A 15,956-nucleotide genomic window follows, 5' to 3' on the forward strand; every position below is an offset into this window, starting at 1 on the left:
TACAGATATTTTTATGTCGTTATCTTGCCATTTTGTATCTTTGCCCTTCAGCCTATGCTTGGGCATATTAAATATATATCAAATCAAATATATCTTTCTTCTTCTTCTTCTTCTTCTTCTTCTTTTCCTTTCTCTCTGTCCCTCTCGACTTTTCTTCTTTTTCTCTTATTTGTCATCCTCAACTTTATCATATCTAATTACAGAGAACAAAAAAATTACTAACACACAATTACTAACACAATTACTATCACCATCTTTATATCATCGACGATTTACGCACAATATAAGTTTAATTATTTTTTTAAAACTTACTTCCTTCTGTTTTCCTCCATCTTTCTCTCTTTTTTTCTTTGTCTCCTTCTTTTTCTCTTGTTCATCATCTTTAACTTTGTAATATCTAATCACAAAGAATGAAAAAATTACGAACGAACGCTCTATCATTATCTTCATCATAGACGTGTTACGTATAATATAAGTTTAATTATTATTTTAAGGCTTACCTCTCACTTTTTCTCCCTGTCTACTTCTCTTTCTTTCTCTTTTTTGACACTTTTCAATTTGCACACACTGTCTGCACTGAGCGCACACGTGCGTATATATGCTGTCTCTTTTCAATATTCTCAAACGTCATCAGGTTTCAAGATTGCCGGCCATGCATATATTTCTCTCTCTTTATACGTATCTTTATATAACCTTATATAGTAGTAATTTTACTACTGTTGTATGCACAAAACATTTGTACACAAAACACATTGTTAGCAACATTTATGAAAACCGTTAATAACTGAAATAAGAAGATAACACAAAGTATCTTATGTAAAATAATAAAATACTAAAAATTATAATAAAAACATTATATAGAATTTATCTAAAACTTATCTGAAATTTTTCGATGACAACCGTTAACAGACGCGCGCTGCGCGCGCGTTATTTAGCTTTTTAAATTTTATACTTTTTATTATAACTTAACTTTTAACTACTATTATTTGATTTTTACTACGTTACACTATTATACTCACACGACAATACGCTAACGTTCAAACTGGCAAAACACACTCCGCGATGACAGTCCCTCACGGGATGAAGCAAGCTACGGCGCGGCAATCAATCGAGATAACCAATCAGCATCGCGGTAAAAAGGCAACAATAAATTCGACTATCGACTTAACACGCCTTTTTTAACCCTTATTAAATGCCACCCGGGGTCCAGCGGACCCCAGACCCTTTAGAATGATATATTTTCAAATGTTCCCTCCAAAAATGGAGCTCATATTTATTTATTTATTATTTATTATTTTTTTTGATTTTGGAGCCAATATTTTAACTGTTGGCGATCTTAATTTTTTATTCTATGTTGAAATTGAAATTTTAACAATATAAGCATTTTATTCTCTTTTCTAAGCCTTGAACAACATTGAAAATAATTTTCATAACTAAATATCAAAAAATCAATAAGTAAGGAGACATTTTTCATGCTGGGGTCTTTTAGACCCCATGTGTCATTTACGAGATTCTTGAGAGGTGTGGCATTTAAGGGTTAAGAGTGGATATCTTTCTATATTAGGTGTCTTCATACAGCAATGAAATATTAGCGGTAAATGCGATGCATGGAGGAAGGACGCATGACTCGAGAGTCTTTCGTTCTTCGCGTTTGTTCCATTACTTAGAAAGACAGCAGGAAGCAGGTGAAAGAGGTTCATGGCTTATAGGTATGGCTAATAATATATTATTGACTTATATGTTTACATAGTATTATGATAAGGATAGAAGGAACGAATATCTCTTATTAGGGAGACGAACTTTTATTACAAGCGAACAAGCGATACAAACTCAACGCGACACAGAGAGTATCTGCCGGACGGTTAGACGCAAGTCACGCACGATTCCTTCAAGTATATGTATGACATAGAAGGCCGCTCATATTATTCCTAGAGACAATTATATCACGCAACGCTACCGCTAGGATGTGCGTATTGCTATATCTGAGAATCATTTCCAACACGCCCTCTCAAGACGCACGTCATTCGCATGAGTCCTCCCTTACACCAAAACCGAGTCCCTCCAGACACTTTTCGTGGCTGGCTCGAGCTAACGGTTTCGTCAACACATCCGCGATCATGTACTCCGTCGACACATGCTCCAACGCAAACATTCCAGCATTAATCAATTCGCGGACAAAATGATGTTTAATATCAATGTGTTTTGTACGAGCATGAAACACGGGATTGTTCGACAGACACTGAGCCCCCCGATTATCCACGAAAATCGTAATTTCGGCCCAATCATGCAACCCGAGCTCGCGTAACATGTTGTACAGATAGATAGCTTCCTTCGCTGAAACTTTGTAAATAGGCTTGTTTTAGGGTACTGTTTAACATATTAAAAGTCCCCATGTGTAGACGCTACGTTGCGGGCAGGGGAGGGTCCAAAAGGTCCAAAAAACCAGTTTTTCGCAAATAACTCGGAAAATATTAACTTTACGGAAATTTATGTAGATATAAAAATTGTAGCTTACAAAATTTCGCACAATTTCGTTTTTTATTCAAGTCTGTACGACCAAATGGAGCAGAGATAGCATTTTTTTAAACACCGGTAGTTTTGCGACGCAACGAAAACGCGTACGCGCGTCGCGAATTTTTCGCTAATATCTCGAAAATGGACTCTCGAATCGAAAAATGTTTTAAATAAAAGTTGTAGAGAATCTAATTACGAACAATTTCGTGTTTTATTCATTTCTGTACAGTGAAAAATCGAGGAAATATGAATTTTTAAATAATTTATAACCGCCATAGAAGAGATCTATGGTGGATCTATGGTAGTTGTTAGTCTTCTTCTTCGTCTTCTTCATTTGCACTATTTGAATAGTCTTTATCCGATTCGGAATCGCTCATTTCGTCAGATACAAACATATTTAGGCAGCCGTTCTGTTTGCAATTAGCACAGAGGTCAGAACATCTTAACCCTGCCTTTTTGCAGCCACATGACCCGGTGCAATTTGATTTGCATTTACATGCTATTAATTTAAGGAGCTTGTTGGGTGCAGGAGGATCAGTTGTGAGAACAGGCTGAAGGCACCCATCAATTTTTTTCCAGCCCCATGATTGCGGATCTTTACTGTTGCCCAGCCACGTTTGAACTTGATGGTAAGTTCTAAACGAGTGCTGGGCAGCAGCATTTGACGTGGGCGGCAGTGCAGGCAAACGCAATGTCTTCTTAGTCGCTGATTTTCTGTATGCATCGTATCGAAGAGTATCCAGAGTTGAATTATTAGGATTCTTCGATCCGTATAAATACAGAAATAATAATTCCCCTGCGTTCTTTACATCCGTAGCACTGGATGTTGCAGACATGAAAATATCGACGATTGTTTGCAATTTTTCTTTTTTAAATAAATTAAAAACCGCAATTTTGCCTTTTTGAAAAATTGCAGACGTCGTATCACATCCGCTGAAGGCATGAGCTACTAAAATTGAAGCTTGCAAATTTTGTGTGCCTTGCAATTGCTGTGAAGAGAAGATTTGTTTCAAACTTGGTCCTCTGCCTGGCTTAAAAAAATATATATTCCTATCAGGTGGCGTCAATGCAGTCAGCAGCACAAGAAGGTCCGTATCTTCTCCTACCACGATGGTGGAGTGGATTTCTGAAGATTTTATCGCAGTTTGGATGATAAGAACGTCGACGTCGCTGGTCGCTTGTTCTACACGAAATCCGTCCATTTCAAACGACTTTTTAAGCAGAGCTATTAGTCTCGATTTGTTACCGTTGTGACGTAGAAATGTATCTTGAGCAGTTGTTGCAATTATGTGCTCTTGAAACATTATTTCAGGGCAAGCGTGTTTTCCATCTCTTCTTACTTGTTCAATTCTTTTTGTGCTATTGGAAATGTCATCGTAGCCATCGAAAACTATGATGCAGTGTTTTCCATAATGCTGCTTAACATGATTAACATACATAGCACAAAGATTTTTGTACGTTGTATTGATAGTCCATACAACACGATGCAACAGGAAACCTCCGTCTATGACATACAGGTGATCAACGTCTGGAAAATTATATTATCGCTGGACTCTTGAAACACTTTCATTAACGTAGATTTTGTGTTTTTGCGCATACCATTTTCGCAAAATAGTGAAAGTGAATACGGAGCTAACTCGTACTTTAAAAATTCTTGTAAATCTTCTTCAAATTTTTTTGCGACTGTAATTCGATGAAACAGCAGCAATGGATCCACCGTTACTTGATCATTGTGCACTTTAACAGAACAATTTATCGAAGCTAACGATAAAACTCTATTGTTACGCTTCATTGTCACATCTTTCAATGGCTTGTTCTGCACTTTTTCAATGAGAAGTTCGCCAATTTCACGTGCTCGAAAACAGTTTATCGACGATTTCTCTCCCTGTACTCCAGTATTCAATGACAAAATTACATCAGTGACTGGGAAGGGATTGTGAATACGCAGTCACTTGATAAGTTTTTGAACGTCTTTACTGTCTCGCTCAATTCGACTGTCACGAGCTTTGACGTGCTGCTGCTCACTCGATGAAAACTGGGTTTCGCTGTACATCTCCACAGCTTCACAAATATTATGCAAAATCGGCATTGTCACGGTGAATGACGTCAAGGAACTATCCGTGATGCCTCTGCCAATTGCGCCCCCTTTGATCTTAAAATCTCTGTTTAGCGTCTGTTCGATCATTTGGTCAGACCATGTTCCTGACCAAAATTTGTCATTTCTTTGAAATGTAAATTTTGCACCTTTCGTAAATTCAGCATATTCGTTGACATCCATTTTTTTCTCCAAATCAGCCATATCTTGTAAATAGATATGACATGATTTAGCATAAGAAAAATGCCCGCTAGAATGAAAGTACGGGAGCATATGCCGAACAGCCAACAAATGGTTCGTCCAGTTTCCTTCTCTCTCTGACTCAATAAATAACTTGAGTATCGTCACCATATGAAAATATTGAGCCCATAATTGAGCAGTGGGCCCATTACTTTCCAACTTAAGAAGTTTACTTTCAAGTTTTACAGAAAGGTTCTTTAAAACAGAGTTTTCATTTATTTCATTCATCATTGGAGGACTTTGAAAATGCTGCAGCAACGAAAACACAGTTTCACGTTTTTGATAAGTCATCGGCAATTTTTCCAGAATTATATTCGACAGTGCTAATTGAACAAGCAAATGCCCTCGTATTGCTCGCGCATAAGCGTGACCAGCGAGTAATTTGTCAGCCGAATTCGGAGCGTAGATAAGACTGAGAAGTTGTCGAAGACCACTGCCTGCCATTATATAGCCTATACATCCCAAAAAAGATAAAAGAGTGTGAAATCCACCTAGTCGTATAATAACGTTACTTAAAATGGAGTTTTCACCAGAACAAGCTACTATATCCCTCGGCTTCATGTACAATGGCTGGTCGAACGTGACGAATATTGTTTTCAATTGGACTTCTTTTGCTTTTTCGACAGCCATCTGCAGCGATGTGTAGATTGTGTTGTAGTCGCTGGGCGAAGCATTGACAAAAGGCAAAAATATTACCTTCGTAATCTCTGCACTTCGGTACTTTGTAATTTGTTCGTGAAAACCTCTCCACCCAGGAATATTAGGTATGTCAGAATACTTTGCTACCATCCACAAAGTATCCGCCACGGTTGGCATTAAGATGCCACCGGTCCACTTAATGCTGTCAGCCACGTCTTTACTCAAATCTTGCAGAATTATTGATTTCAATCCAGCATTTGTTTTCTGCTCGAAGATTTGCAATTGCAAAACGCCGCTTTTCTTCAAATGGTCAGATTTATTTAAAATTGGTTGCTTCACTATCCGATCAGAACAGTTGATTATACCAGAAAATGGAGTAACGCACTGTATGCCGCCCATACTATGAAACGTATGCAGCCCGTCGATTGTACCGACATTAAAATCTGTATTATCGAATACAAACTGACAGTGCGTGTGTGGTCGGATTTCGTACTTGGTTGCCTGTAAAACTGATGATTCCAATACTCTTACATCATGGTAAGAGGCGCAAAGACCAAGTTTAGATAAAATGTTAATGATTGTTTTGCAACCAATTTTTTTATAAAGATATGAAGCGATGCCCAGTTGAAGAGTTGATATAAAAGTGTTAGGTCTAACACCAGATATTATGGAATGAGCAATTGCGGTGCATTTTTTTAATAACATTCTGGATACTTTTTATCTTTCATCACAATATGCTCCAGTAAGGTAGTCAAAGATGCTGGTATACAAGTGTCGACATCATCCAAAAACTGCGTACTTGCTGGATATGATGTTATGTCGCAATACTGTCGACGAATGTCGGCTCTTATAATTTCAGCAGCTTTTTGTACGATTCTAATTTTTTCACTGCTCTCATCTAACAGCCGTTCTTCATACCATGATGTGCAAATTATATCATGCGCGACTTTTGTAAAACAGACCGTGGGATTTCTCTTTGAAACATGCGTTATAGTTATTTCAGTCCCAAATTCTTCTAACAGTCCGTGCTGTAAGGTCTTCCACGATGGTGCGTCGTATCCTGCCTCCGCTATGACTTTATAAAGTTGTTCCGCGGAAAATTGACATTCTTCTGATTGGCGTAAGTAATGAAAAATAGTTTGTAATGCTGATGCAACATTGCTTGATGGTGATCTTCCCACTTTGTTCGACTTCGATATCCGGAAAGATATGTAGCAATCTAGGTGGTATATCGCACCACTTTCCACTACATTTGTAGTTGATGCTAAGCGTTCAAGCACCTGTTGGTCTAGTTGATCGTTACGCTTCCGAGCTCTTGTTTTGATTACTTCGGCAGTTGTATCTTTTCGTACCGTACGTACTCCTCGCCGTAATTCATTTCGGAGCGTAGTTTGCTTCACATAAAATGCTTCGTCGATTACGTCATTACAGAACAAGCAATTTCTTGCAAAGTCGAACGAATCTGAAGATCTCGTTTTCTTCGTGCCAGATGTTGAAGCTTCACTTGAACTTGAAGCTTCACTTGAACTTTGTCGTTTTAATGAAGCATTTATGCTGGTTCTGCGGGTATAATTTTTACGGCATTCGGCATGAATAAATACTGAAGATGATGCAGATATCATACTGTGTTTTCCATCTTTCAACAATCGACTCGCTTCGATTAAACTGTTTAATCCTTTCTTAGATATATTGATTAAAGTTCCTGCTACTTCTCCTTGTTCGCAGATAAAGCATTGTTTGTCGTTGTCCATTGTCACGCAAAATAAACAGGAGCAAGTATTATGGAGCAGCAATGTCAATGTATACCGATCTGTAAAAACAATTACTCATTAAAATATGTTTTATTATTTATGTATTAATTTATTATTTATTATAATTTATTATTTATGTAATAATAATTTTTATGTAATATTACATTTCAATTTACTACAATAGATTTCACGCAATTTATATGCCTTTTGATTCAATATTATATGACCTTTAATTACGAAATTTATTCATACAAATTAATAGACAACATTATTAACAATTAATAATAATTGATTAATTACAACATAACCTACATGAACACTAATATAAATAAAATACTCACATTTTATGAACCAATTGCTATTTTATACTTGTACAGACGGCGTCATTAATGCCTTCCTAGCTGTGTTCTGGGGATTTCTATAGTGCACGTTACATGTACTATGCCTTCAGGTGGAAGGCATTAATGACGCCGACTGTACATTTGAAATGTACATTTCTAAAAACACAGTAATTCACACATGTAATTCACAATGTTCATGGATAATCCAGCCGCAAGAATTTATTGACCCTATTTCCTCCAACCATGCCCTTTCGTGTCCCACGAGTTTCTAACAATCGTTTGTTCCGAAAAACAAATGATTGTCAAATAATCCTCCCCATCCCTAAAAAAAGTTGTTATAGTAGGGAACATCAGGTAGAAATTTATAAAAAAAAATACTATTATAAAAAAAATTAATTTTTTTACATAAAAAATATCTGTCACACTTCAAATTCGTTTTTTCTTATTCAGAAATTCTTTTTCTAGCATTCTTTAAGTCCTTAAAGTTCTTCTGTACCATTTAAAAATTACCAAATTTGCGGCGATGAAATTAAGTATTCTTATTTAATTAATAATTATCTCATTTTTTTTCTCATTCGCACTACTTTTAGCTTTAATTTGCGTGTTTGATCATTAAGCTTCGTCAATTTGTTCGTTAGTTATGATTTTTTAAATAAAACGAGTCGTAACGTGTGTTTGCCGCGCCGCGCGCCGCATACCGGCTTCGGGCCCTTCTCAATGTTTAGTACCTACGTACAGTACTATCGGTTCTTAAAATATCGGCCTAGTACCAAACGATTCAGAAAGACCTCAAGAATAACTTCTGACACTTCAATAAGTACAGAAAAATTGTTAAGGACACGTTTTTTCATCATTTCAGGCGACTCATAGTGATGATCTGCTACATACGTAAACTTACCTGTCTTTTGAAACGCCAGTTTCCCATCACGATGCATTCAAAGTTACATGCCATAAACTCTATTTTATAGGAAATTTTGTCAGCTTTAATTTCGGTCTCTTGAAGTTTTCGTAAAGTTAATAGAAACGAAGATATTTACAAAAAAAGGAATGATAATGCAATTTTTCCACAATTTATCAAAAATACAGCAATATTCATGAACTGTTTTTTTTAAATAAAACATACTTTGCGAAGGACTTATACTACTCCAGCACGTTCATATATATATAAAGTAATGAAAACAAGGTAAAATAAATTTTTGAAAAATTATTATCCACATATTTTTGGACTAAAATGTTAATTTAACAAAAATTGATTTTTTTTCTTCAATATTTAAACGCCTGTAACTCATCAACGTTTCAATGAAAAAAGGTCTACGACGTCTCATTTTAAAGATAATTAAAATATTTTCAAGAAAAATACATAACATTACTGCCTCCAACCAATCAGAAAAAGTTATTTTCCAAAATGCACTCAAAAATGACATTTTTTCATGTTTTTTGCTCTTAACTTCAAGCTATCTTTACCAAAATGGATTCATGCATACATCAACATGTTCAAAATTTTATTCTCTTTAACTTTTATTATACATACTATATGTGTACGACCTATACTTTCAGAGTTAATACTGATTTTTACATGCAAAACATCCACTATCAACATAAAAAAAATTGTCTTTTAATTAATAACTCGGCGAATTTGGACCGTAGAGAAATGAATAAAGAACGAAATTGTTCGTAATTAGATTCTCTACAACTTTTATTTCGAACATTTTTCAATTCGAGAGTCCATTTTCGAGATATTAGCGAAAAATGCGCGACGCGCGTACGCGTTTTCGTTGCGTCGCAAAACTACCGGTGTTTAAAAAAATGCTATCTCTGCTCCATTTGGTCGTACAGACTTGAATAAAAAACGAAATTGTGCGGAATTTTGTAAGCTACAATTTTTATATCTACATAAATTTCCGTAAAGTTGATATTTTCCGAGTTATTTGCGAAAAACTGGTTTTTTGGACCTTTTGGACCCTCCCCTGCCCGCAACGTAGCGTCTACACATGGGGACTTTTAATATGTTAAATAGTACCCTAAAACAAGCCTGTTTACAAAGTTTCAGCCCTGTTCGAATTATTTCCTCCAAATTTTGTCATTTTACTGGGCTATTCGGCCTCCGTTGATGATAATGCCACAGTCCGTTGCTTCTGCAATTTCCACGTAATCGCCGCGCCGCTGAGCAAAAACGCATACCTCGTGTACGAACGACGGTCCACGGTACAGCCACCCCAGTCGGCATCCGCGTATCCAACTAACGGCTCATCAGTCTTTGTACATACCAGTCCAATCTCAGCAGTACCAGCGAGATATCTCAAGACTCTCTTTGCAGCAAGCCAATGATATTTACGGGGTTTGTTTGTAAACTGCGCTAATCGCGATACGGTATTCGCAATGTCCGGACGCGTGGCCACCGACAAATACATGAGGGCACCAATCAACTCGCGATATGGACAATTTTCTTGCGGACCATCCTCACTCGCGTCGTTAAAGCGCGCACTCACCTCCGAGGGTGTCACAACCGGGTTACACTGGTCCATCCCGTACTGCTTGAGCAATCCCAGGATATAGCCTGTCTGGGAAAGCACAATTTGACCTTCACCTTGATCAATCTAGACCTTGATCAATCTAGACCAAGACAATAATTTGCAGGTCCGAGATCCACGATCTCAAAGCCTTTCAACAGTTCACGTTTTATATCCATGATGCACTCTATATCTTGTGACGCTACTAGTATATCGTCCACATACACTAGCACGAGTATCACATTGTTACCGTTAATACGATAGAATAGACACGGCTCATTTTTCGCGGCCTCCAGGCCTAAACTCCGAAGTTTCTCTCTGAGTTTCGAGTACCACTGACGACCTGCCTGTCGCAAACCATACAGAGCCTTCCTTAGCCAGCACGCGTTGCCTCCATCACGCAGATCTTTCAGCATCTTCTTCACTCGAGCTCCAATTTCCGAAGTCTCCCCTTGTTTGGACAAAATTCTTTCTAGCATCTCATTCAACATCTCGGGCACCGTCATAATCACTTCTTCTTCCAATAATCCATTCAGATACGCCGTCACCACGTCGAACTGCCATATCTTAAGTCTAAGCTGAACCGCGAGAGCCAACAATAACCGTAATGTTTCCAGTCTTGCCACTGGAGCGAAAGTTTGATGGTAATCCACGCCATACTTTTGACTGTACCCTTTGGCTACCAGTCGAGCCTTGCGTCTTTCTAATTCACCATCTGGACCGTGCTTATTTGTAAGCACCAAACGACATCCAACGATATTCTTTCTATCATCCTTCTTGATGATCTCCCACGTGTCGTTCCTCACGAGACTCGTTACTTCAGACTCTATCGCGTCCTTCCATTCATCGCACGCCTCGCTGCTTAAGGCATCCTGCACCCTAATTTCCGCTATACCAGCAAACACATCATCCTCCATCAAGTCAGAGTCAGCCTCATCAACTCGAGCCTCCTCTTCGTCCTGTGTCGTCGCACGTGTTGACCGATATAATTTTTTCGGTCGCCGTCTGCTTCCAGTGCGCAACAACCGTGGTCTGCCAGGAGCTCTTCTTGATTCTTCTACAGGCCGTACTCTTGTCTCCGGTGTAACTGGCAGTTCCGTAGGAGCCTCGTTAACCCTTAAGGGGTTCCTATAGTGGCAACATTTAGTTAAATGAACTAAACTTTTAATTGGCTTTACGGAATTGCAAAATTCTTTTACAGAATTTAAGTACGTACAAAAATGTAGGTCTGTCTGGTCGACTTTACATCAAAAACAAAAAAAAATTCAAAATTTGAGCACATACAGCTGTCACTGACGACAATATTTGCTTATACAAAAATACTACAGGTTACATATACAAAATGAGATACGGTCAGACCTAGGGAAAACATTTTAGAACAATATCGTGCAATTAGAACTAAGATTGAAAGCCTAGAAAAAAAGATTACTTCTTTTAACTTTTTATGTGCAAATACACATGCGGAATGACAAGAAGAGCAGTATGGCGTGTAGCGAGAGATGGCGCAGCAATCGAAACAAGGACAGATGCCTCTCGTTAGACAAGGGCAGATATAGGCCGGTAATATAGAAAATGATAGAAAACGAATTAGAACGGAATTAAAAATGTTCGACATTATCGACATCGAGGAAATTCGGCCTTCACTATAGGATCCCCTTAATGGCTGAGGTGAAAATTCAACGGTTTTTGGGCTATCTTAATCATCTTCTTCTGCCTTTTCAACTGACGTCAGCAATTCATCTAGCACACGAGCATCGTGTGGAATCGTTTGAGTCTCTTCTAAGAATTTTACGTCACGGGCATGGATAATCTGCCGCATACTCGGCATCCAAACCCGAAATCCCTTTCTATCTCGAGGATATCCTACGAACACGCCTTCCTCAGATCTTTGCGCTAGCTCGTCCTTGCTGTGACTCTTATCTAGCACGAGCACCTTCGATCCGAATGCTCTAAGGTAATGAACCTTTGCTCCTTTCCCAGTCCACTTCTCGTAAGGAATCTTTCCATCTAAACTGCTAGTCAGGCACCGGTTGCGAATGTGACAGGCTGTGGCAACAGCTTCAGACCAAAATGACGCACTTAAACCGGACTGTAACAACAAGCATCTAGCCATGTCCAGCAAGGTTCGGTTTATTCGCTCCGCTACTCCGTTCTGTTGAGGAGTGTGAGGAATTGTCAACCTCCGCTGGATCCCTTGATCCGCCAGATACTTATCGAACTCAGCATTACAATACTCGCGACCGTTGTCAGATTGTAAGCTTTTTATCTTCTTCCCGGTTTGCTTCTCTACGAGCCTCTGATAAAGCTTGAAAGCGTCAAAGACACCACACTTCTGCCTCAAAAAATACACCTCGCACCACCTTGTGCTATCGTCAATAAAAGTCACAAAGTATTTAGCACGACCCGCAGATTCCGTTCTAAATGGACCAACTACGTCGTAGTGCACGATCTTCAGTGTCTCTGCACACGGCACTCGACCTTTAGGAAAAGGTAACGCGGTCATTTTTCCTTTCAGACACACTACGCACCGCGATAACTGTTCAATGTCTTTCACATCAATCGCGGGTACTACCCCGTCGCGAACTAGCTTCACTAAATCCTTGCTGTTCAAATGACCCAAACTGTCGTGCCACTTCAACAGTTCGGAGCACGCAGGCTGAACGACCGCTTTCGCGCACTCGAGATTCTCACGAACAAAATAGAGATCACCTCTGCGCTCCGCGATCACAAATACATTTCCGCGCTCATCGCGAACGTACGCGTCATCCTTACGAAACGTCACTTCATGCCCCTTATTCGTAATCTTGGCAACCGAAATCAGGTTTGTTCTCAAATCAGGCACATACAAAGTGTCCTTAAATTCTATCAGCCGATGACCACTGTCACTCGCTACTGACACACGAACAACACCTTTTCCTTTGACCTCGGCGGACGCTTGACTCGCAAGATTTAATTTAGCCTTAGAGGACTCATCTATGGACTCGAAAAGTTCCTCATCTCCACACAAGTGCGCGGTACAGCCACTGTCCAAAAGCCACGCCCGATTCGTCGCTCTTGTCTTCGCACAAAATGCTCCGTTCACAACTGTATGGCTCACTGCGTAAGACTCATCGACGTTATTTGCCGACTGCTTCGACTTTCCTCGGTTGTCCTCGGACTTTTTCGTAGGGCATGCATTTGCCCTGTGGCCTTGTGTACCACACTTGTAGCACGTTATGTCGCTTTCTTTCCTTTCTTTCGAAGTCCCTCTTCCTTTTCCTCTCTTCGGACGATTTCGATGCGTATTTCTACCGTTGCGAGCGGCCATGGCCGTGACGACACTTCCGGATGCTTGCTTCCGCGCTTCACTTTCTTCGATGATTTTTACTTTTAGTACCTCTGCGCTGAACAGCTCACCCCGAGATTCGATTGCACATCGAAAATTCTCGTATGAAGAAGGAAGACTGTACAGCAGCATAATAGCCAACAGATCTCCATTTATTTGTACTTTTATATTTTCGAGCTTATCAACAGAATCGAAAAACTTTGCTATGTGGTCCCTCACGTCACCGCCATCTTCCAACCGTTGAAGCATGAGTTGCTTCAATAACGTCGCTTTCCTTGCCGGACCTTTAGATGCGTAGATCGACTCCAACTTGAGCCACACATCCCGCGATGTCTCGCACCCGCGAATTTGCTTTAACTCAGACGGTTGAATCGACAAAATTAAATCGGCCTTGGCCTTTCTGTCCTGCCTCAACCACGCGTCTCTCAAAGCATTCGCGGCAGCCGCACGATCACCGATGCCTTCAGCTGGCATCACATTTGTCCCGCTGACGTACTCCCACAGATCGTTCTTCGTGAGAAGAGCTTCCACGTGCATGCTCCACGTATCATAGTTTTCCTTCGACAGCAACTCGATGCGCGAGGAACTAGACGACGAGCACGCAGCCATCTCGAACGAATTCACACGATCAACACAGACTTTCCGTTCACAACTGACCATGCAGTAATTAACGACGACGCGTGTATTACCGAGTTATACTGGGCTATCCTGGGCCCATAACCTGATAAGAATAGAAGGAACAAATATCTCTTATTAGGGAGACGAACTTTTATTACAAGCGAACAAGCGATACAAACTCAACGCGACACAGAGAGTATCTGCCGGACGGTTAGACGCAAGTCACGCACGTTTCCTTCGAGTATATGTATGACATAGAAGGCCGCTCATATTATTCCTAGAGACAATTATATCACGCAACGCTACCGCTAGGATGTGCGTATTGCTATATCTGAGAATCATTTCCAACATATTATTTAATAGATTTACTTATTTTTTATGATTTAATATTATAAAATTATGCGTTTTAATATGTGTTATAGGAGATTCTGCATATCCGCTTATGCCTTTTCTTTTAAAACCAATCTTAAATGCACCTATGGGATCTCCAGAATTTAGATATACACAACATATAACAACAGCACGATGTGCTGTAGAAAGATGTATAGGTATTTTAAAAGGCCGATGGCGATGTTTACGAAAAGAAAGGGCATTGCATTATCAGCCAGAATTTGCAGGTATTAAGCATAATTTCCTCTATAAAAAAAAAACAATGTTAAAAATTTCCTCTGTAAAAAAAACGAAGAAATATTGTTAGATGGTATTTTGAATAGTTTTTTATTTTAAACATACATATGCATATACTGCTGTACAGATTGTTTAGTAATAAGATTCTTAATATACATTTGTAATAAAAACAGAATATTTAAAGTAATATTTATTTTTATTAATAATATGTATGCAACGTATACTTTTATTTCTAATGCATCTAGAATCTCAATAAACTTTCTTAAGCATATAAAAATGTATCAATTAACTGAAGTCATAAATCTCAACAATCTCAGTCTCATCTAACTTAAGCTCAAGATGTGATCACAGTAATAGATATCACATATCTGACGTTGTGTTTAACAAAAATATTTATACATACGACTATTCTTTTTAATTAATAATATGCAACGTATATTATTTCTAATGTATCTAGAATATCAAACTTTGTTAAGCGTATAAAAATATATTAACTGGAGTAATAAATTGTAACACTCAGTCTTATCTAACTTAAACTCAAGATGTGATCACAGTAATAGATATCACATATTTGACTTTGTGTTTTACAAAAATATAATATGCATTAGACTACTCTCCAGTTTTCGTGTTCTGTGTTTGATTTCATTAATATAAATCAAATAAACTAAACAGAACAAATAAACTAAAAAAACGAGCAAACCAAACAATGTATACTTAATACTTCAACTAAATAGACTGCAGTATATAAGTAAAAATAATAATGTATGCATACATCACAGAATTGACGATGTATCTGTGGTTAGTTTAAGGAGAAAGACAACTCTCTTGAACCTCTTGAACCTCTTGAACATCTGTTGTCAGGTATTGTCCAAATAAGTCTTCTCGCAAAGATGTCACGTTGTCATTCATATTTTGTAGTTGCTGCAAAATTGCTTTAAAGGTATTTACTTCTTCTCTTTTCAATGCTAACTTTTTTTTTTCAAATCCAACATTTCTTGTTTAATATTCTCAGATGAAGTTGATTTCTTTTCTAATAAGTTAATTGCTGTTGCCATAAGTCATGGTTTCTTTGCACCTAAATAATTTAAAAAAGTAATTAAAAAATAATATTTAGATATATTTTATTAAAAAATTTGGTATACCTTCTGAACGTTTTGTAATATATTTCTTTTTTGTAATATATTTATCTGTATCATCTAAAGAAACAGGTGTTTCACAAGTTGTTTTACTATCTTGTTCCTATAAATAATTAAATAAAACACAATAAAATTAAATCTATATTAATCCATACTTATA

General features: G+C 38.2%; 1 protein-coding gene across 1 annotated transcript; it reads right to left on the reverse strand.

Annotated features, from left to right (window-relative positions):
* Positions 1–9,673: 9,673 nt before the first annotated feature.
* On the reverse strand, positions 9,674–10,105 carry LOC139784989 (uncharacterized). The gene has a single exon (XM_071724159.1). It carries the CDS (start codon positions 10,103–10,105, stop codon positions 9,674–9,676), a length of 432 nt encoding a protein of 143 aa, XP_071580260.1.
* Between the last annotated feature and the right edge of the window lie 5,851 nt (positions 10,106–15,956).

This window comes from Temnothorax nylanderi, unplaced genomic scaffold, assembly GCF_030848795.1.
Source record: "Temnothorax nylanderi isolate EJ_2023f unplaced genomic scaffold, tnyl_v1.0 TNYL_tig0719_pilon, whole genome shotgun sequence".
Classification (NCBI taxonomy): domain Eukaryota; kingdom Metazoa; phylum Arthropoda; class Insecta; order Hymenoptera; family Formicidae; genus Temnothorax; species Temnothorax nylanderi.

Bases quoted from the DNA above. Each gene is read 5' to 3' on its own strand.
- LOC139784989 (XM_071724159.1), bottom strand. From the start codon at position 10,105: ATGGACCAGTGTAACCCGGTTGTGACACCCTCGGAGGTGAGTGCGCGC.